The sequence below is a fragment of the Cupressus sempervirens genome, chromosome 9 (assembly GCF_028749045.1).
Source record: "Cupressus sempervirens isolate cs-2001-9-10 chromosome 9, ASM2874904v1, whole genome shotgun sequence".
In the NCBI taxonomy this organism is placed as follows: domain Eukaryota; kingdom Viridiplantae; phylum Streptophyta; class Pinopsida; order Cupressales; family Cupressaceae; genus Cupressus; species Cupressus sempervirens.
This window is the reverse complement of record NC_143126.1, coordinates 408792218-408815434: the sequence shown is the minus strand read 5'-3', so window position 1 is coordinate 408815434 and position 23217 is coordinate 408792218. Positions and strand designations below refer to the sequence as shown.

At 32.7% G+C, this 23217-nt stretch overlaps 1 protein-coding gene across 1 annotated transcript; it reads left to right on the top strand.

The window, feature by feature from the left end:
- Window positions 1-19253: 19253 nt before the first annotated feature.
- On the top strand, window positions 19254-20460 carry LOC149539002 (membrane protein PM19L-like). The gene is made up of 4 exons (XM_089799037.1): window positions 19254-19587; window positions 19689-19914; window positions 20078-20123; window positions 20289-20460. Exons 1-4 carry the CDS (start codon window positions 19461-19463, stop codon window positions 20454-20456), a joined length of 567 nt encoding a protein of 188 aa, XP_089655163.1. The 5' UTR covers window positions 19254-19460; the 3' UTR covers window positions 20457-20460.
- Window positions 20461-23217: the final 2757 nt, after the last annotated feature.

The window sequence follows — 23217 nt, the reverse complement described above, 5'->3', positions numbered from 1 at the left end:
AACTTACTAAGGTTACATTTGAACTTAATACTACAAAGTTACAGTTTGTAGAACTTTAGAAATACAATATTATTGTTAAGGAGAACTTACACAAACCGAGCAACATCTTGAAAAGTTATATTGATTTTTTTTAATACATAAAAATATGCTAACAAGACTAATTGAAATCACTATAAATCATTGTTACAAATCAAAAAAAATTCCTTTAATTTCAATTGGTCTTGTTTGATTATGATAAATTATGATAAATAATGATAAATTATGATGATAAATAATAATAGTTTCAATGATAAAATTTGTCAATTGGTATCAGAGCCTAGTTACTTAGGGAAGGCCTAACAGCTTGGGTGAGATCACTATGGATTTGGAAAAATTGCAAAAGAATCTTGAAGAAGCTCTTGAGGAACTTGATACAGTTATTGATGAAAGAAATAAATTGAAGGTCAAGCTTAAAGATGCACAAGATTTCATTCTGAATTTGAAAGAATAGATTGAGAGCACTAGAGTAAAGAAGAATGAGTTACATGATTAGATCAAGGACGATGAACTAGCTTCAAGGCTTAAGAAGGAGAATGAGATTCTAAAACATGAGCTTGGAATTACAAATTTGAAGATATGTTAGAAGATGAGAAGAAAAGTCAAACAGATTTGAAATTTTTGAGAAATGTAGATCTGAAATCTCAACTTACTAAGGTTACATTTGAACTTAAGACTAAAAAGATATAGTTTGTAGAACTTGAGAAATACAATATTATTGCTAAAGGAGAACTTACACAAACTGAGCAACATCTAGACCACATTATATATGCATAATTGACTTGTATATGTATGAAGTATGCACTTAGTCAAGATATTTACCAGAAAAATAAAATTCTTTGTAATCTAAAATGAAACTATTTAAAAGATGTTAAAAATGATTTTTTAGTCTTTTTAAAATAAAAGAGGGATTAAAATTTATATAAACAAGAAGACATACATAACACACATGTCAAACAACCCAATCAAGATACACTAAGTGGTCTAATTGTTGAGACAAACTCAAAGTTAATTGACCCTTATCCACAAAATTTTAATTTTGCATGTGAACAAAAACCCACTTGGCTAAAGATCATTTGCAACTCCTTTTCATCCCTAAGGATGTGAGTGAAAGTAGCATAAACCAAAGAAGCACATAAATTAAGCATGTGTTCAACCACCAAAGCTAATTTCCAACTAAACTTTGAATGTTGTTAGTCAAAAGATGCACTACAACTTGCAAATCAAATTAAAAGATGAGCCTTAAAACTTATAATATACAGACAAATTTTACGTTGAGTTTTAAAATGCTTCTACCAGCTCCACCAATACCCAAAGGACTTGGATTTCCATGAGAAGACTAATGCCCTACGAAGGACAATTCCATCTCCCCACCCTATTCATCTTTCAAAGAGGGTGTTTGTATCAACTTCTTATGAGATAGCCTTGTGAAGGAGGAATATGGAGATAACTATAAATAATAATATCACTGGAACCCATAGCCTCTGACAAATCACATTTTGCCAAAATAGTTTCTCTCAAAGAATAAAGTATTTTTCACCACAGGGGTTGAGCTACCAACAACACATCTTGAGAGATTCAATGAATTCTTTCCAAATGATATGCTATATAATAAAAGAAGATCCAAGCATCCACATAACATGAAGAAAATAATTCTTAACAAGAGCCTTACCCCATCGATCAAAGAACTTCTACAAATAAGAGACATGCCAACAAGCTTGATTTCATACCTTACCAAGACTCGTGTAGTCATGAGTGGATGGACCTCAAAGAGATCTATCCAAGCATGCCATAAGAGTAAACACAAAAAAATTAAAAGATAAGAGATTGAGAGAACAATGTCATATTTTCTTTCATTCAACTTGAAATCTAAAGAAAAATAGTTGTAAACATACATGCCTTCATATATGCCAGGCTACAATAGGCCTTCATATTTACAATCTTTGGTTAGAGACCTTAGATCCAACTCTAGTGATATATATCCTTAATAATTTCTAGTTGCCTTTCCAAGGTTACATTGCATTACAATTTATAGGCATCATGAGATGCAAGTAAGCCTGAGAATAGATTATATTTACAAATTTGTCTAGTTGCAAATCACAAGGAACAAAGTACATAAGTTGTACAAGAACCAATGAATTGGCATTTAGGTATATACATGATCCAACAACATAGCTATACACTCTACCAAGATTTTCATGCCATAAATTTCTATTACAAGATCACAATTTACTTGCACATAAGTTGTACAAGAACCAATGAATTGGCATTTAGGTATGTACATGATCCAACAACATAGCTATACACTCTACCAAGATTTTCATACGATAAATTTCTATTACAAGATCACAATTTACTAATAGGTCCAAAATCATACAAGAACATGATACTCGAGAGAGAGAGAGAGAAAAAATCACAACTCAAGTGATGATTATCCAAATGGTTGTGAACCTAGAAGCATGATCCAAGATAGATCCAAGACAAACCATCTCTAATATAATGCCCAATGACTTCTAATTTTTTTTTTCGAAAGGGGTTTTATTGAATAATGCTAACATGCATCTGATTACTGTATTATCACATATATCTATGTTAAAACATAGAGTGTGACACTTCATATTTTTACAAGTTCTCTTGAAAGTTGTATGCTCTATAGCTTTTGAATGTCATGATACTTTATGTTCAATGTTTGAAAGCTTTGATGACATCATTTTTATACACCTTAAGTTGGGTCCCCATGAATAACCCAAGCCCTTTTCTTTACTATAAATGACTTGATGAAGGCTTACGATGTGGGTTGATATCTTTGGAACTTCAACATATGTACATCTTCACTCAGAGATAACATTTTTCAAGAATTCTTGGTACCTGTGCCCTAATGTTGGTTTAAGCTTTATTAAAGTCACGACTCTTATTTCATGGTGTCTTATGGTTGAAAATAAAACATCTCTTTGATTCATTTTTCTTAGAAAAATATGATGGTGTACCATTTTTATATTTTTCTATCTCACAATATATTTCATCATGCCTCTCTTGTGTTCTTTTTATTCAATAAGGCTTTTGTTCTAACAGTATAATAATAATACAATATCCTCCTTTCTTTTCTTTAAATAAATATAGCATAAAATTAAAGATCAAAGTCATTATCTTAACAAAATCATAGTGTCTTGAAAGTCTGATATGACTTTATGTCAACCATCCTGATAGTGTTCAAATATTGAAATAAAAAAAAGTGTCATTGCATCATTATTTCCATAATATTATTGTCCTTGTTAATCTCCATCAATTTTTATGTGGTTTCTCCATGCCCCTCCATGTCATTTAACACTATCCTTTTCTTTGATGATGTTTGCATTCATTTGACTCAATTTGTGATAGAAAGAATTCTCTTGAGTTTTTCTTATTCATATTTGACATGTTGATCTTGTTCATTAGTCAACTTGTGTTGTTAGTACAAAGATATTCATTCACTATCTTGTTAGCAATCTGGGCTCAAACCCTTGTGGGAGCCATATTTACATTCACTTGCTAATCAAAGACACCCGTTATAGTACATGAAGAAAATTAGTTATAGACAAATCAATTGTGTCTATTATATTGAATTATGTATCCATGTGTGGGGTAGATATATGAATTAGGACTCATCATTTCTAAAATCCATTGGATTTGATTTATTTTTGTTACACTTTAAAGATGCATATAAGAGAAGAAACATGGATGTAAAAGTTATGAGGACACCACATCCAACACCAATTAGGACCTACCATTCATTCAAGCAATGGTTAGCCCCTTTTGGTATGTTTACTTTTTCTTGTAAACATGTATATCCTTATCACAAATTCAAAATATATTGAATTCTTTATAGCTAGTTTCACAGGTTTTGCGTAACATTTGTACAATACTTTGATAAATAAACTATCTTATTTTTCAAAAAAACTTGCATAGTTTTACTTCTATGTTGTATTATTTTTTTCATAAAACAGAATAAGTCATTTTTTGATTCAAAGTTATTGTATATATATAGAAAATCAAAAACTGTAGGAATAAGAAAAATGCACCTTTTTCTTGAAAAACTTTATGGCTCTTTCAAAATTGATCCATGTGAAAAATTTGGTAACAATATATATATACACACTTTGGTAAAGTGTAACCTTGAGGTGTCATGAACAAGATTCCTTTAATTTAGACATGTTGTGATATAACCTATCAAAGTATAACTTCAATATTTTTGCTACTAGTTGTAAGAATATCAATATGTGAAAACTCTATTTGCATTGGTTCTTCACTAGACATAGGTGCTTCAACTAATTGGCCAAAAATCACTTGTCCTTTGATTTCTCATCTATCCACATACTTTATAGCAAATTCATTTATAATTATTGCCTACTTGGCTAGATTTCCCATAAAAACAAATTCACTAAGAAGATACTTAAGAGGATCTATCTTAGGGGAGTCCAACGATAGTGGGTCAAACTTTTATTTTCTAAAATTGACATTGAAATTATTAATATTTTAAGGAAAAACTTCGCATTGGACACCTATTAGTGCAAACCCATTTCTAGTTTGAGGATAATGAAAACTAATGATTTTTAGCATTTTACATATAATAAAAAATATAAAGGAGTGATATTCACTTGATACTAAATACCATGTTTTTTTCTAAAATGGATAGAAAGTGATCTTTTGAAGTTTAGATTTGTAACAATGATTTATAGTGGTTTCAATTGGTCTTGTTTGATTATGATAAATATTTTATATTTTTTGCAAAAATTAAGTAACACTAATTATAATTTAGACATAGGCTCATTTGTTCGTCCATAACTTGTTCTATGTATTAAAAAAAAAGCAAGTTTCCTTTTTTGTTACAAAAGTTCAACATTGATACCTAGTGCCTGAATATTTTTCTTTTTCTTTTTTGTTCAGTTTACTATTTTTCCATAAGCATTTAACATAGAAATTCATAAATGAAAAAAATATATATATCTAATAAGACTTAAAATATAACTTGTCATAAAAAATGTATTAAAATAAATATTGAGCTCTATAGGAGCCAAGCAAGTATGTGTGTAATGCCCTACCCAGAGATCCTTGGAACACAAGGATAAAACATGCACTGAATAATTTTTTTCTTTAGATAAGCTACTTAACAATAGCATAAAGTAGCCAAGTGCAAGAGTGAAACATCAACAAGATGATAAGAATAAGAAACATGACAAGACTCACATTGTTCACCTACACCAATGAAAGTCTTAAAACTACTTCCAAAGATCTCCAAGCTCAAAACCACAACTCATAAACAAAATATCACACAAATCATGAGAATATACCAAGGGGATGTTCTCATTCAATTCCAAAGTAAAAGCTCCTAGCATGGTTAGACATACAAGTCCACATCCACTAATCATATCTTAATCAAGAATCACAAGAAGAGACCAACAACGGTCGTGCAATAGATGAGGGCTCAAAGTTACAACCACTCATCTACTAAACACCATGCTGAAAGATAAAAGATGACTCCTAAAATTTGGCTAAGTTTGAAATCCTAAAGCCTTGAAATTTGGCTAAGTATGAATTTTTGAAGCCTTGAAATTTCCTAGGATATTTATATTAACTCGAAGAGGTCTAGAACCTATCTCAAATGAATCGTCGCATATATTAAAATATTTCTTAAGTATAAGGAATTAAATATATGTCATCTTATACTAAAATGATATATTTTAAACACCATAGAAAAACTATTGAACTACGAAGGTGTGCAACCCTAAAGGGTACCCAAAATACCCTTCAACTCTCAACCAAAAAGTCTAGAGATACCTATTGTTTGCTTGAGCAGGATTTTGCAAGAAATCAAGTGACACTTTACAATAGCTAGGAAATATTTCTAACTATATCTAGGTAATACTTTCTATCCAAGTGATACTTCTTACTATGCCCAGATGATATTTCTCACTATGGCTAGGTGATACTTCTTACTAAGGCTAGGCAATACTTCACTAGTATCGTACGATATTTCTCACTACTATGGTGCGATACTTTTTTTTTGTATCACCCAATGTTGAACAAATATTGCCCAAGTTCCAAACCAAAAGGAAAAACACAAAGTTTAGAAGGAAACAAGGTAATAAACTCCATGTAAGGGAGTGTTGGAACCACTTTAGTCGAGGGAACATCATTGGAAAGCATGACATACAAGATAGAAACACTGCTATCCATCTAATCCACAACAGCATATGAAGGAAAATGTGGAAAGCAACATCACAATGTACATACATGGTTCATAAACCAAACATCATATGAAGCAAAGCATAAACATCTAAGTACCAACAGAACTAAAACTTGTGTGCGGTTCCTCCCAACCATAATATCATCATGAGACCTCAAAGGTCCTAGCAATCCCATGTGTGTAACATCCCAAACTTCCAACTAGATAGTCAGAACTATCTTATGAGGGTGTTACTACTATAAAAGAAGCTAACATCATAAGAACAAAAAGATCTAACATGCTAAACCATCAAAGCATAGATACTCCAACTAGAAGTGAATCACATCATCTTACCATATGCTATAACATCATAATAAAGGAACGTGTCAAATGAAAACTAACATAATCTAAATATGATATCCATACATTCCAATGAAAGCATAAATCACAAGGAAACATACTTCAAAAACCTTGAAATACCAAGTGAACATCAAGAATTGGTCTCAACTAGAAACAAACCATCTTTGTACACCAGTCCCTAGCAATGGTATAGGTAGTTATGCCTCCTAACCATGTGGAACCTATAAGCCCACACCCGTCATGTTGATGGAGATAATGGTCCAACCAAAAAAACACATAAAGAAAAAATCCATGGATAACACTCACGTCAAATAGTAAAGATGACTCGAACTAAGATCATGAGACAATACAAGTACAATAGGTCTTGGTCAAACACTCTATGATTCAACTATGTAGGGACTCGATGGAGGGTAAGTCACTTGACACCAAGTATCCTAAGCTAGTATCATGTAGAATCAAAACCTCCCAAGGAAGCACATCACATCATGTCCTTGGGTCAACTATGGGTGCTCTCATTTTTATTGTCTTAGATTTATTACCCAGTAATTTATTTATTTATCACTTATTTAGAAACTTCTTCATGCCAACCTGGGAAATAGTCACCATGGTTGTGAGAGAAGCCCCTCCAAGTTTCTATCCTACATACCCATGCTCATCATAGGATGAGTGCCCATAGGCGATGCATATTCCCAACCCAACCACAATGAACATAACTCCATCGATAACAACTGGCAGAACGAGCCTCATAAGCACTCGACAAATGCACATGCACATTTTTTAGTGTGGGCGTACCAAAGTCTCAAAGATCATAAAAACAAGGGCTTAATGAGAACACAAGAAAAATAAAAAGTATAAAAAAATTATTCAACCAGCCTATATCCAGAGCACAGATTCTACATGAATCCCAATGAACAAAAAACCCAAACACCATGACTCACTTCACAGGCCTAAATCAAGGAGTATGTATTCTACATGAATCCCAATGATGCAACTAAATGAAATGTTATGAACTCACTCAAATGGCCTCAATCTAGGAGTATGGATTTTACTGAAATCCTAGTGTCCATGAAATAACAAGGGTTTGACTAGAAACAATAATGTACCAAGTACATAATCACTTAACCAAACACAAGGTCACGAGTACAGATGCAACACACATACCAATGCAAACATAAAAATGCAACAATAGCCAGATTGACATCCTATGGATAATCTAAATCCATGACCAATATAATGCCAAGAAAACTCAAGAAACTAGGCAACATAGAAATTGAGGTAAAAACCTCAAAAACCCAATATTGACGAAAATCAACAAAAAAAGACCCATTCTACCCTTGGGTAAATGAGCCACAAAAATCCAATAAAAATTAGGTTTGAACACTGTATGCAAAAATGACTAGCTTAATAGTGCAAAACCCCAAACCCCCATCCCAAAAATTAGGGAAATGCTCATACCCAACCAATCAGGTAGAGGTAGTAAACAGAAACAGAGGGGAACACTAGTTCTAAACCTCCTAACATAAAACTACGAAAAAAAGGTAGAAAAGGAGTTGAGAGGAAAAAATAGGAGAGCCCTACCTAATAGCCAAAAGGGTCAAAATGAGAATCTGAACAATAAAATAAAAATCTTATGGAAGTTGCCAAAAATTGTGGCAATCCAAGGTCTCCCTGGGCTAGATTCAATGAGACCAACCTCACAATGATCCCCATGCCCGTAGATCCCACAATGAAAATAAAAATATTTCCTCTTCAAGAGGATTTGGAATTTGAGCTCTCAAATTTCTATTTCAAAAAGTGAGAAGAGAGGAATAAAATTCTTTTTTGGACACTTATTTACTTTTTGAGTGAATAAATGATTAGGGTAAATAATTGGGTCACCTAGTTAAAGCCTAAATCCACCCAAAAAAAAGAATACTATTCCAAGTAATTGGAATTCAACTATGACAAAGCTGTCAGGAATAAAATCAAATAAGATAAAGCCCAAAATTCCTTTAAACCAAAATCACAAAATTCCTTAACAACTTTGGCAACAATTGGGAACCTCTAAATGCACAAGCATGCTCATGGTTCTAATCACATAATGCAAATGAGTTCAAATTTATTAAATCACCAGAGGATTTAATTTAAATAATTAAATAGGATACGTTGTCCATACAGGGATGACATTGGCTAGATATGAACAACTGAATCACTAACTCCATGTGCCACTGTGAGGGACATAAATCTTGCACACTAAATAATGTGATCAAGTGTAATTGCATATAATAATATAGTCGAAGTGATAAATGAATTAAATCACATTAAATAACCACTTTGTATAAATTACCTAAATGAACAAGGTAAATATTTGTAGCACATAACCAATGAATCTAGCATAGACAATTCATTTCTAATTATTTAACAATTTGATAATGGTTGTTTAAAAAAAGTAAAAAGGCACTCAAAATACATAAGTGAACATGGTCAAATACATGACTAACCACTACTACAAGAACCTAGTTCAGTGTAATAGGATAATAATACACAATGCAATCTCTAGACACATCTTAGGGTAATCAAGGAACACCATCATGATACCACATCAATCTAGGTAAACACTAACACAAACCTTAGTGAAACCATCTAACACATCATAATCTCATAATTAGCCATAAGTATAATCAAAGAAACTGATATAGTAACATAAATCAAATCATCTCAAGGTTGTAGACCACTCATGGTTCCAAACATGTGATCACTTCACAAGGAAAGATCAACAAGGTTGCATCCATCAGGATGACTTGTAGAAATTCAATGGGAGAGGTACCAAATCATCCCCCCCAAAGACTAGGCTTACTCATGGAAGCCTACAATCTAATAATAAAGAACAAACACACCAAGTGCAAAATCAAAACTGAGAAATAGGAATGACTCATCAACCTCTCCACAAGTCAAACCCCAAATGACTCCAACATTCACAAACCTTCTCATCAACCCCCAAATAGGGTGACCACAAGAAAATAGGTGTTACACTAACACAAGGTCCTTCAACAAGGAACTTCCTATGCATTAGGAAAATCCATCTAGTCATAAAGTCAACACTACAAGGTGACAAAAAATCCACTCTACCTCATCAAAAAGTTCCCAACTACAACATGCACCTACCACGTGACCACAAAACTAGGTCAAAACACTACACACTTCCAACCAGAGTTAGAATCATGGGGAATAATCATCCCAAATTCCCAAGAATACTATTATGCCATACATGAGCATCCTTAAACCCATGTAAATTCACCCTTTGAACATAGAGGATGACAGTTTACTAAAAAAATTGTACTCTCCAAAGGATACTCTCCTTAATTAACCACCAAGTGTAGGAGCACATAGTCTCTAAAGTATAAAAAACTCAACTATCATTAGGAACTAGGGTTGTTTAACCCAACCAGATCAGTTATCACCTTACCACAAGGTTGCAAATAATTTCATAGTGGATAAAATCATAGAGAAACTTCATACCAACCATAAGATGGTAACATGTTTCTAGTGATACCATGTCCCTCCAACAACATGTTGGGAATACTACACCCAACCTACTACTAAACCCAATCTCCATCCTCAAGCCAATTGTACATGAGAAACTTGACTAAGACAATCCTCTTGAAGATACAATCTTAGGGAGAAAGAACTACAAAGCATTAGGACTGAGATGGAGTCTCTCTCAACCTCTACACTAAGTTAGCCCAATATACATTAGGGGAAAACTCACAATTCCACCAACCATCAAAGTACTCATTCACCATTAACTAAGCTAGTGGCATAACCATGCCAACCTACCCGCTCCTAAGAGGTAAGCACAAGGGAATACACTAGAACTAAAGCTCACAACTAGGGTAAACCCTAGAGGTGAACTAAGATACACCCAAATACAATAGGAATAGCGCCCACTAACAAAGGATGACACCAAAGAAGAACAAAAATCACGTTCCCTCTGGAGGTCATAAATTTCACATCCAAACTTTGATTGATTTCATTCAAATTGCATTGGAAATATCTCAACAAGGCCTACAACATGATGGAGTTTAGAGAGTCCTCAAACCTAAGAGTTCAGTCACCACTCAAGATAAGACACAAGCAAAATCAAATAGTCTCGGTTACCAGGACAATCAACATACACAATGTCCAAAACAACCAAAGAGAAGACATGTCCAAAATGGCATAAGACATGAAATGAAAGCTAATTCACACATTTAGCCCAATACTACTTCTCTTTCATAATTTCATTAGTTAACCATAACACAAGCATTAATGCATAATGGAACTGAAAGGTTTTTGAAGCAGGGGTTCAAGAGTCACTTACCATAGAACAAGTACATATCTTTCCAAATTTCTTTCCAGAATAATATTACATTTAATCATCATTTAAAACATCCAATTATGCTAAAAAATTTACCTCTATCACAAACACACTATTATGTTCTCTATGATATGATCCCTTGTATGTACTACCAGAGGTTTGAGATGAACATGATAGAGTCATAACACAAAACTAGCTAGCAATAGAAAACATGTAGAATAGTCACCAAGAGACATAATCAAAAAGCCCAAATAGAGGAATTGTCAACTTAAATAGTAAATCATGAAAGGGATCATTTAAATAATAAATCAAGTATGACAACAAACACAAAGAGAGTGACAGAGAAATTTGATGACTATTCCAGAAAGGAAATATCAAAAACCAATGCCAACTGTTATATCCCCATTTTAAGATATACTTTTAATAATAATTAGATAATGCAAAGTTGTTAAATAAATAATGATAATGAAGTCATATTATAACTAATACTAAAATATGAAAAGAGGAAATGATAATTATTTAATCTATATTATTAATGAAATAATATTTAGTATGATATTTTAAATATAATTAAAAAATAATAAATTTTGAATGAGTAAATAAAGAAATAAAACTAAATAAAAGAGACAATAATTTATAATGTATGTTAACTTTCTAATTAGAATTTAATAATAAATAATAATAAACATAAATAAGTAAGTTAATAAATAACATAGAGTTATATAAATTAACTAAATCTAATGAAAAGTCAAGAGATGTTTAACAAATAGACATGACTCTTTAAAATTAAGATATAAAATGGAGGAGAGTTTATTTTAGAGAGGGGAAAAAGAGGAGGAGAAGATAGTAGTTCAAAAAGGAAAAATGGAAGAGGAAAGTAATATGAAGAAAATAAGGAAGTGACTTTTTGAAAAGGTATCAATGACATTGAAAGGATGTGAACCTTCGAAAGGGTCATAATTATGAATAGTTGTGATTCTTCAAAAATATTTTGATTATAAAGTATTGGAACTTTTCCAAAAAAAATTAGTTATGAAGTGTTGCGACTTTTCGAAAGGATTATAGCTATGAAGTGTTGTGACTTTTCAAAGGATTTGTAATATGAAAGGTTGTGACACTTGGAAAAGAAGAAACAAAAAAGTATATTTTTACCTTTCCTTATAATTAGAAAATGAAGAATTTTGGAAAGTAAATATAGAGTTGAGATAATCTAGAAGGAATAATTCATTGACGAGTCAACTAAGGATAGAGCCTCATGGACCAAGAAAAGAAGAAGGTAAGAAAGTTATTTTTATGGATTATAAATGTATATAATTATGTTTTATGATTTTATTTATGTTAATGAATCATACTTTTGGATAGTATTATATTAACCTATGGGGTTTGCACCATGGATATTAATGAGACTCGATGCATGGAGCATGTGAGTTATTAAGATCTCCATTGTTTGCCATGTCTGAGAATTAATGTAAACTTGAATCATTGAGCATGTGAGATATTAAGATCTCCATTGTCTGCCATGGTCAATAATTGATGTGCCATAATATTTCTATGTTGTCAACATATGAATATGTGAGTAGCCTTGGATATAGAATGCCCATCCAAGAAGAATCTTAAGGGGTGTGCTCCTAGAAAGATAATGAAATAGTTATGAGCCAGGACGCCCGATCTGGAGACATCCTTAAGATTAAGGTTAAATTATCGGGTAGAATAATATAGTTATTTTTATTATTTTTGTGATTCTAAACATTATTTTTCAAGTATTACTTGTCCCAAAAATAACCATAATAGTGGGGACATTACACCATCCCAACAACATGAGGAACATACCTTCAACCAAATACAATAAGGTATCAATTAAATCACATTAAATGTGATGATTGAAAATAGTCACACAAGAGGGATAAACCACCACATAATGCTAAGGAATACATCATCCTAGAAAAATTAGAGAACACACTGACACACATCAGGCAGTATATAGCCAATAACCTCATGCATATGCAAACTACAATAATTTCCTTAATTATTTTCCATGCAATGAAAAATTTATATGTCCATCAACTTTAATACAATTTTCTTAATCTTAAGAAGAAATTAGTTTGGGGACTTAAGTCATTAACCCAAAGGATCTAATGTAAAAGCTACTTCTTTGCAATGATTCCCAATAAACACTCATTTCTCAATGAAAGGAAACATTTCATTACTATAATGAAATAACATAGAATCACAAATAAGATTCATTTATTTACTTACAAATAGGAGAAAACAAGGAAAACATGCACCTTTCTCCACAAGGAGAAACAATAAGAGACACTCAAAACCAACACATAGACACCAATCAATGGCTCCATCCAATAGGTTCACACAACCAACCAACCATGCTAAGCCACATCAATTTTGTCTAGAAAACAAGGAAAGACTCACTTCCTTCTCTGCACACTACTCTAGTTGCATCTACTAGACAAGCAAATTCATCCTGACTAGATACCTTAAGAAACAAAGATCACAAGCTCTCAAAAAGGAACTCGAACTCACACATTTGTAGTGTCAACCATATGGCCAACATATATACATAGATCTCAATATTTGAATAGGGCTTTTATACCAAATGTAATGCCCTTCCCAGAGATCCTTGGAACAAAAGGATAAAAAATGCACTAAATAATTTTTTTCTTAAGATAAGTTACTTAACAATAGCATAAAGTAACCAAGTGTAAGAGTGAAACATCAACAAGATTATAAGAATAGGGAACATGGCAAGACTCACATGTTCACCTACGCCAAAAAAAGCCTTACAACTACTTCTAAAGATCTCTAAGCTTGAAACCATGACTCAAAAACCAAGGATCACACAAATCATGAGAATATACCAAGGGGATGTTCTCGTTCAATCCCAAAGTAAAAGCTCCTAGCATGGTTAGACATACAAGTCCATATCCACTAATAATATCATAATCAAGAATCACAAGTAGAGACCAACAATGGTCATGCATCACACAAGGGCTCAAATTTATAACCACTCATCTACTAAACACCATGTTGAAAGATAAAAGCTAACTTTTGAAATTTGGCTAAGTCTGAAATCTTGAAACCCTGAAATTTGGCTAAGTCTAAATTTTTGAAGCCTTGAAATTTCCTAGAATCTTTATCTTAACTCGAAGAGGTATGGAATCTATTTCAAATGAATCGTGACATATATTAAAATATATCATTAGTATAAGGAATTAAATATTTGTCAACTTATACTAAAACAATATATTTTAAATACCATAGAAAAATTGTTGAACTAGGAAAGTGTGCAACCCTAAAGGGTACCCAAAACACCCTGTAACTCTCAAACAAAAATTCTAGAGATACTACTTGTTTGCTCAAACAGGTTTTTGCAAGAAATCAGGCGACACTTTACAATAGCTAGGCGATATTTCTAACTATAGCCAGGTGATACTTTCTATCCAAGAAATACTTCTTACTATGCCTAGGAGATATTTCTCACTATGGCTAGGTGATACTTCTTACTAAGGCTAGTTAGTACATCACCAATATCATATGATATTTCTTACTACTATGCTGTGATACTTTTTTTTTTTGTATCATACAGTGCTAAACAAATATCGCCTAGGTTCAAAACAAAAAGGAAAAATACTAAGTCTAGAAGGCAACAAGGTAAGAAACTCCACATAGAGAAGTGTCGATAGCACTGTAGTTGAGGGAATGGCACTCAAAAGGATGAAAAACAAAACAAAAACACAACTGTCCATCTAATCTATAACATCATATGAAGGAACATGTGAAAAGAAACATTGCAATGTACATATATGGTTCATCAAACGTCATATGAAGGAAAGCATAAAAATATAAGTACCAATACAACTAAAACTTGTGCACAATTCTTCACAACCATAATAGCATCATGAGACCTCAAAGGCCCTAGTCATTTCTCGTACGTAACATCCCAAACTGCCAACTAGATAGTCGGAGCTATCTTATGAGGTAGTTACTACTACAAATGTAATTGACATCATAAGAACAAGAAGATCTAATATGTTAATCCATCAAAGCATATATACTCCAACTAGAAGTGAATCATATCATCTAACCATATGCTATAACATCATTATAAAGGAATGAGTCAAATGAAAACTAACATCATCTAAACATGATATCCATATATTCCAATGAAAGCATAAATCACAAGGAAACATACTCCAGAAAACCCAAAAAACCAAGTGAACATCAAGCATCGGTCTCAACTAGAAATTGACCATCTTTGTACATCAGTCCCCAATAGTGGTATAGGTAACTATGCCTCCCAACCATGTGGAATGCGTAGGCCCACTCTCATCATGTTGATGGAGATAATGATCCAACCACAAACACACATAAAGAAAACATCCATGTCTAACACTCTTTCCAGACAATAAAGATGACTGAAACCAAGATCATAGGACAACACAAGTACAATAGGTCCTAGTAAGATGCTTTATGCATCAACTATGTAGGGACTCGATGGAGGGTAAGTCACTTGTCATCAAGTATCCCAAGCTAGTATCATGTAGAGTCAAAGCCTCTCCAGTAAGCACATCACACCGTGTCCTTAGTTCAACTCTAGGTGCTCACAATTAAGTGTCCTCGAGTCAACTCTAGGTGCTCACTTTTCTTGTAATCTTAGATTTATTACCCAGTAATTTATTTAGTTATCACTTATTTAGAAACTTCTTCATGCCAACATGGGAAATAGTCACCAAGGTTGTGAGAGAAACCACTCCAAGTTTCTACACTACATACCCATGCTCATCACACAATGAGTGCTCGTACGTAATGCATATTCCCAACCCAACCTGAATAAACATAACTCCACTGATAATAGTTGGGAGATCAAGCCTCACAAGAACCCAAAAAAATACATGTGCTCGTGCTCGTGTGTGGGTGCACCAATGTCACGAAGATCATAAAAACAAGGGTTGGATGAGATCACAAGCAAAAATACCAAGCATAAAAAAATCACTCAATTGACCTATATCTAGGAACATAGATTCTATGTGAATCTGAATGAACAATAAACCCAAATATCATGACTCACTCCACCTGTATAAATCTAGGAGTACCAATTCTACATGAATCCCAATGATGTAGCCAAACCAAACATCATGAACTCACTTAATAGGTCTCAATCTGGAAGCATGGATTCTACTCAAATCCTAGTGTCCACAAAATAACAACAAGGGTTTGACTAGAAATAATAACACCACATACATAATCACTCAATTAAACACAAGGTCAAGAGTACAGATATGGAACACATCCTAGTGCAAACATAAATATGCAATAGCAGTCGGATTGACATCCTACAAATAATCTAAATCCATGACCAATACCATGCCAAGAAAACTTGAGAAAATTGGGCAACACACAAATTGAGGCAAAAAGCTCAAAAACCCAACATTGAAAAAAATCAACAAAAATAAATCTCATTCTAATCGTATGAAAAAATGGCCAACATAATGGTGTGAAACCCCAAACCCCCATTTTGAAAATTAGGGAAATGCTCATACCTGACTAATTTGGTAAAGCTAGCAATCAGAAATGGAGGGGAACACTAGTTCTCAACCTCCTAACATACAACTACCAAAAATGGAAGCAGAAAAGGAGCTAAGATAACAAAACAAGAGAGCCCTACCTGACAACCAAAAGGGTCAAAATGATAATCTAAACAATCAAAGGTCTCCTTGAGCTAGATCTAGTGAGACCAACCTCACAACAACCCCACGCCCGTAGCTCCCACAACAAATAGAACAATCTTTCCTCTTGAAGAATATTTGGAATTTTCTCTCAAATTTCTACTTCAAAATGTGAGAAGTGAGGAATAAAATTCTTTCTTAGATACTTATTCACTTTTCAAGCAAATAAAGGATTAGGGTAAATAACTAAGTCACCTAGTTAAACCTTAAATCCACCCAAATGAAAATAGGCTATTCCAAGTAATTGGAATTTAGTTATGACAAAGTTGTGGGGAATTAAATTAAATAAGATAAAGCTCAAAATTCCCTTAAATCAAAATAATTGAATTCCTTAACAACTTTTGTGACAATTGTGAACATCTAAATGTATGTAAATACACTCATGGGTCTAGTCACAAAATGCAAATGAGTCTGGATTTATTAAATCACCAAAAGATTTAATATAAATAATAAAATAGGATATGCCGACCATACAAGGATGACATTGGCTATATATGAACAACTGAATCATTAACTCCATGTGGCACTGTTAGGGACATAAATCCTACACACTAAACAACAAGATCAAGTGCAATTGCATATAATAATATAGTTGTAGCAATAAATGTATTAAATCACATTAAATAATCATTTTGCATAAATTACCGAAATGAACAAGGTAAATATTCGTAGCACATAACCAATGAATCCAACATGGTGAATTTATTTCTAATTATTTAAGCATTTAATAATGGTTATTTAAACAACATAAAAAGGTACTTAAAACACATAAGTGAGCATGGTCAAATACATGATTGAGCATTGCTACAGGAACCTAGTCTAGTGTAGCAGGATAATAATACATAGTGCAATCTCTGCACACATCTCAGGGTAATCATGAAATAACATTATGATACCACATCAATCCAGGTAACCACTGACAGAAACCTAAATGAAACTATCTAACACATCATAATCTCATAATCAACCATAAGAATAATCAATGCAACTGATACAGTAACATAAATCAAATCACCTCAAGGGTGTAGACCACTCATTGTCCCAATCATGATCATTTCACAAGGAAAGATCAACAAGGTTGCATCCATCAGGATGACTTGCAGAAATCAAACAGGAGAGGCACTACAATGTGGTCGCCAAGTGTTTTCAATGTAACGCAAGTGTAATGTTAGCCGAGTAGTTCAAGTATGTTGAAGTTGAGTTATACAAAAGCTACTAAACATAGTAAAGTTTGAGTGTGAGAAATAGTAAGTGCTAAGGAATGCAAAATTTACATTCAAGTTAGGAATGCTACAAACTTTAAGGTAAACCTTTTTCAAGCCGACATGGACGTGATATTTAATATTTGTAGAGTTTGTTACATAGTGTTTTATGCATTTTATGATGTGGAACACAGATCCCTTTGTTATGTGATAAAAGAATTAGATGGAGTGGCAAAATATATAAGCATCTAGAAAACTCTTTATGAAGTCTTTAAATACATGGTAGAACTTGACCTAATTTATGATGAGCATGAGTATGGTGAAGTGAATGGTGATACAAAGGAGCGAACACGCTATTCAATGTGAATGTGTGAACATTCAAGAAGAGGCAAAGAGTTTTGTTATTCTAAAACAAAGCAAGTAACCTAGTTAGGAAGTGAAGTACATAAATGCTTTATTAGATCAAGGATCAGGATTAGATTGGAAAGAGGAGATCCAATATCAGCTTATCAGAGAAAACTGAGGATTAGGTATTAAATTAGTTTTAACAGATTGAGTTAGGATAAATCTCTTAACAAAGTGGTCTTAACAGATCTTTGTACATCTCCTAACAGAGTCCTTACTTAGTTGTAAGTGTGAAATCCTCTAATATGGTGAGATCTAACAGTCTCAAAATCTTTTATAGTCCCTCAGTATCCTTTCAACTATATAAGACTCTCTTTTCAAATCGTTAACTTAATTTGGCCACAATTTTTTTTCAAAATCATTAGTACCATTAAATGTCACAATATAAAAATCTTTAAACGTCTCTTAACTTGATTGATTTAATATATCTATATTATACTTACTAGATTTGATCTATCTCATATCTTCTACATCAATTGTATTTATAATTGACATTTAATACATTTTAATTTATAATAATTATATATCTAACTTATTTAATTTTGTTAAACCTCTTCACCGATTACACTTTCACCACTAGATAGCATCATAGTCAAACCTCTACACACAATTATTTGACTATTAAATTCTTTAATATTTTAATTTTCAGTAAATTATTAATAATCAAACTAATTTGTATTCGATCAGCTCTGAAATGATATTCAATAATAATAATAACCCAACGAATTTGTATTCCATCAGCTCTGAAATGATATCCATATTTAATGAAAATATTTAACGAAAATATTGAGTAGTGCTTTTGCTTCAGAGCCCATACGCAACTCATCTGCGGTTACGTCGAATCATTATTATGACATATCACTCCCTCCTTAAACGACTTAAAAATCTGGCCTTTAATAGAAAATACCAACCAACGAGAACCAGTTGTATTTCCACCACTAGCCGTTTCTTGGCAGCAGAAAAGAATATATTATTCGCCTGTCGAAGTGGGTCATCCACAGGCTGTGTGTGGAAGAGTAGCTTTGAAAGGAAATAATACCGTTTGCCATACTCCTTTAAATACCGTTTCCCATCTTCTCCATTGCACTCAAAGCAATTGTTCATTTTACAGTTTGAGTCATTTGGAGCTCTCTTTAAGAAATTGCTCTTTTTCTAAATCATTCTGAAATTTTGTCAAAATGGGTGTGAGAACAGTGAAGTCTTTGGCTGGACTTATGCTCTTGCTGAATTTCTGCATGTACGTGACCGTTGCTGGAATTGCTGGATGGGCACTCAACAAGGCCATTGATCATCATTATGTTTCTGGTAACAAAGATCTTTCATTTTGGTGATTGTTAGTATATTCTCTACCATATAATCTCAAATCTGATATTGATTGTATATATTTCTTCTGTTTTGTTGGGCAGGACCCAGAAGCAGCATTCCAGTGGGGTTCTCATTTTCACCATTGTTTTTCCCCATGGGAAATGAGGCCACTGGTTTTATGGTCATCTTCTCTCTGATTGCTGGAGTTGTGGGAGCAGCTTCATGTCTTTCAGGGCTTCACCATCTTCGAGTGTGGACAGCAGAGAGCTTGGCTTCAAGTGCTTCTTCTGCCATCACCGCTTGGGCTCTTACACTTCTTGCCATGGGGTAATTAATATATAACACATCTCATTCAAATGGGGAAGGGATTCTTTCAGAATGTTTTGTCCTGGATCTATTTATTGAGATCTTTCAATAATAGCTGCAACCAAAAGCGATTTCTTGGTTTTTTTGTTTAATGCTGATCATAAGCATGTTACCAAACCTGCAGGTTGGCATGCAAGGAGATCCATTTACATGGCAGAAGCCCAAAGCTGGTATGGTATTTTGTTTTAGTTAGAATGTTTTTGAATATCTCTCCACAACTTTTATATTTTATACATTGCAATGCTACTCGATTGACAAGCTCTTCCCTGTTTGAGTATTCAAAGGCACAGAATTTATGCTTTTTTAATATGTGTTATAAAATATGGTCTGTGCAGATCACTTTGGAGGCCTTCATCATAATTCTGTCTGCAACAGAATTGTTTTACATGATGGTCATCCATGTTGGATTCTTCGCTGGAAATTACTTTTTCTGTGCAGAGAAAGAGAAAGATGTTGCCATCACTACAGCTGAGCCTATAAAAGAAAGTAAACTTCCAGCTTAGAAAAATGGAGTTCAATATGGGACGAGTGTTTGGTCTGGCTTGGGCTTTGGCTTTAAAAGCTTTCAGTGCCTTTGATTGTAAGATTGGGTAGAAAGCGAAGGTTGTATGGCTTTATTTATTTGTAAGCCTGTTCTGATCTAATATTTTTTCATTTTATTTTATATAAATTGTGATCTATTGAGTCGCAAATTTTTGTTTAAGGTATATGTGGAAAGTAGAATCTACACACATTGGATCCGCTTCTTTGGAGAAAAAGCTTAGTCTTGCAATATAATTAGTTTTAGATTTTGAATATTATTCAATGGATTTGTAAAATTGTTGATAATTTGAATTATATTCAATTAAAAAAAACTTTAGATTTTATAATTTTATATAAAATGTAATAGTAAAATAAGAATTTATATAATTAAATTATTTATTTGTTTTTTTTTTCTAAAGTGGGGACTAATGATCATCTAACATTTGCTATATACTATGGTTTGTAAAAAAATTGTCTATTAAAGTAAGTTTTTTGTTTCAAATTTCTTTTTTTCACATCCCCCTAATTGATTTTTCTAGGTGATCTTTTTAATTTTTTGCACAAAAACTCCAACAAGTCTCATTGGGATAATATTCCCATAATTACATTAATACTCACCCTTCACTTCCATCTACAGAATTGGGAGTTCTTTAATAGATTATATGTTTCTTTTCAAATTGAATTGAGCCTATGAAGATCATGGACGCATTGGTTTAATTTTGTTTTTATTAATTTATTCTATTAATTCATCCATTTCAACACCCATAGCTCATTGAGCTTCCATTTCCATTTGCAATATGAGATATAAAGGTATCCAAATCATTTTCTCATGAAAGTCATGAAAACAGGAGGTACCTCGTTACAATCTATTTATGTTTCATCTTTTTCTAATTTTATATTACGCCACCCATGAGAGATAGAAGTTTGGATGAATCAACATGACACTTCCCTTCAACTACTTGTCAAAAATATTAGGTCTTCTCTTAAATTAAAAGAGAGTTGAGTGTTATCTAATCTCTATGAAATATCTCCAACTTTGCATATTACATGTCCTATGGGGTCCAAATCTTGAATATATTATTGAATAGTGCACAATGAGTTAACAAGATATGTATTTGAGAGCTTATCAAGATTTCTTCATCTTCACTAGGCACTAGGCTATACATGTCTCAATTTGTAGAGGTGATATCATCGACCTGCTAAAGGTAATGCATAGGATTTATTTTTGGTTGAAGAATTACATTCTTAAACTCAAGCATAGGAGTTTCAACATGGAACTCAAGAATAGCTCCAAATAAGCTTAACCACTCACTAATGAGTTCATAAGCTTATTTGGACAATTCTACTAGTCTATTAGGTAGAGATATGGTTACATGTAAATATTCAAACATCTCAATCTACAATAGAGGGCCAACTAGAATCATAGTCTATATAATGCTAAAATTTATTAGTTGCCAAGGATGATACCTATGTATGCAATACATCCAAAAAGAGTGAAGTGACAAGTTATATAATATAAAATTCCTTATTCTTTAAACAAAAGAAACCATGAATTCTAACTTAGAATAGTTATGCCTAGTTATAAATCTCCACTTTGTTAAGCCTAGTCATATACTCTGACATCCAGACTATAATATTCAAAGTTGTTCTGGATTCCATCAATCTCATTTCAATAAGGTCTAGGGTACATCATCATTCATCTTTGACTAAGAAATCTTTCCCAAGAACTATTTCTTTATATGCTAGGTTAACATTAAATTGTTAGTTTTGTAATATTTAGTCTTGAACATAGAACCGTGAACAATTGCAAAAACCCAATGGGAGCATATGTGATAGTAATTACTATGTCCATGTATTATACTACATATTTGTGTCTTTATCATAGTTGATACCATGCTCTAAAAGTTAAACTCAAAATCTATACAATAAGAGTAGGGAATCTAGATCTACATAAGCTTTAGTCAATGCAATCTTGAGCATGTGATTTTGAAATTCCTTTCCCACCATAATAACCACTTTGTAGTAGTGAGACTCTCTTACGTAAAACATTTTACAAGTGCCTTTGGTTTGTAGTTATTTTTCCTTCTTTTCTTCCATGGTTCATAATTGTCATTTTATGTTATCAACTCAACACTCTCTTTTTCCAAGACCATCTATTATTGTTTACAAAATATTTAATCTATGTGAAGAGGTATTCCTTGTTGGCACTTGTCACCTTTCTATCCATAATCAATGTTTCTTTGAAAAGACATGAAATATCAAAGATAAAATTTGAAAATCTTGTACCTAAATTATTTGTGCATCTTATTGTTCTTGAATTGAAATATTTAATCTCTCCATTAAACTTTCATAGAATGAATATGTTGTGAACTCCTTATATTATTGATTGAATGTAAACCCTCAAGGTAGATATTCTAGCTAACATCTAAATCTTCCTACCTATACCCTACACTTATCATTGCTCACAGATAGATAGTAGAGACTTGTTGTCCTTAAATAGTTGTATTTTCATCAAAGTACTATTCCATTTTGTCAATATGGTAGGTGAAAAATGACTACAAATTTATTTATTTTTCAAGTTGAGACTACCTCTGTAGGAAACTAATTGGAGTTTGCATAAGATTCACTATAATGGGAAGATCCTTCATTCTACTATGAGGATGGGACACTTCTAAATCAATAGGGGAGACAAGTTAGAAAGATATTATTTGGTTCTATTTGGATGAGACAATTCTAAAGTAA

Excerpts from the sequence above, each read along its gene's own strand:
- LOC149539002 (XM_089799037.1), top strand. The coding sequence starts at position 19,461 with ATGGGTGTGAGAACAGTGAAGTCTTTGGCTGGACTTATGCTCTTGCTG. Across the intron at positions 19,588-19,688 it reads TGATCATCATTATGTTTCTG|GACCCAGAAGCAGCATTCCA; the intron begins GTAACAAAGATC and ends TTTGTTGGGCAG. Across the intron at positions 19,915-20,077 it reads CTTACACTTCTTGCCATGGG|GTTGGCATGCAAGGAGATCC; the intron begins GTAATTAATATA and ends CCAAACCTGCAG.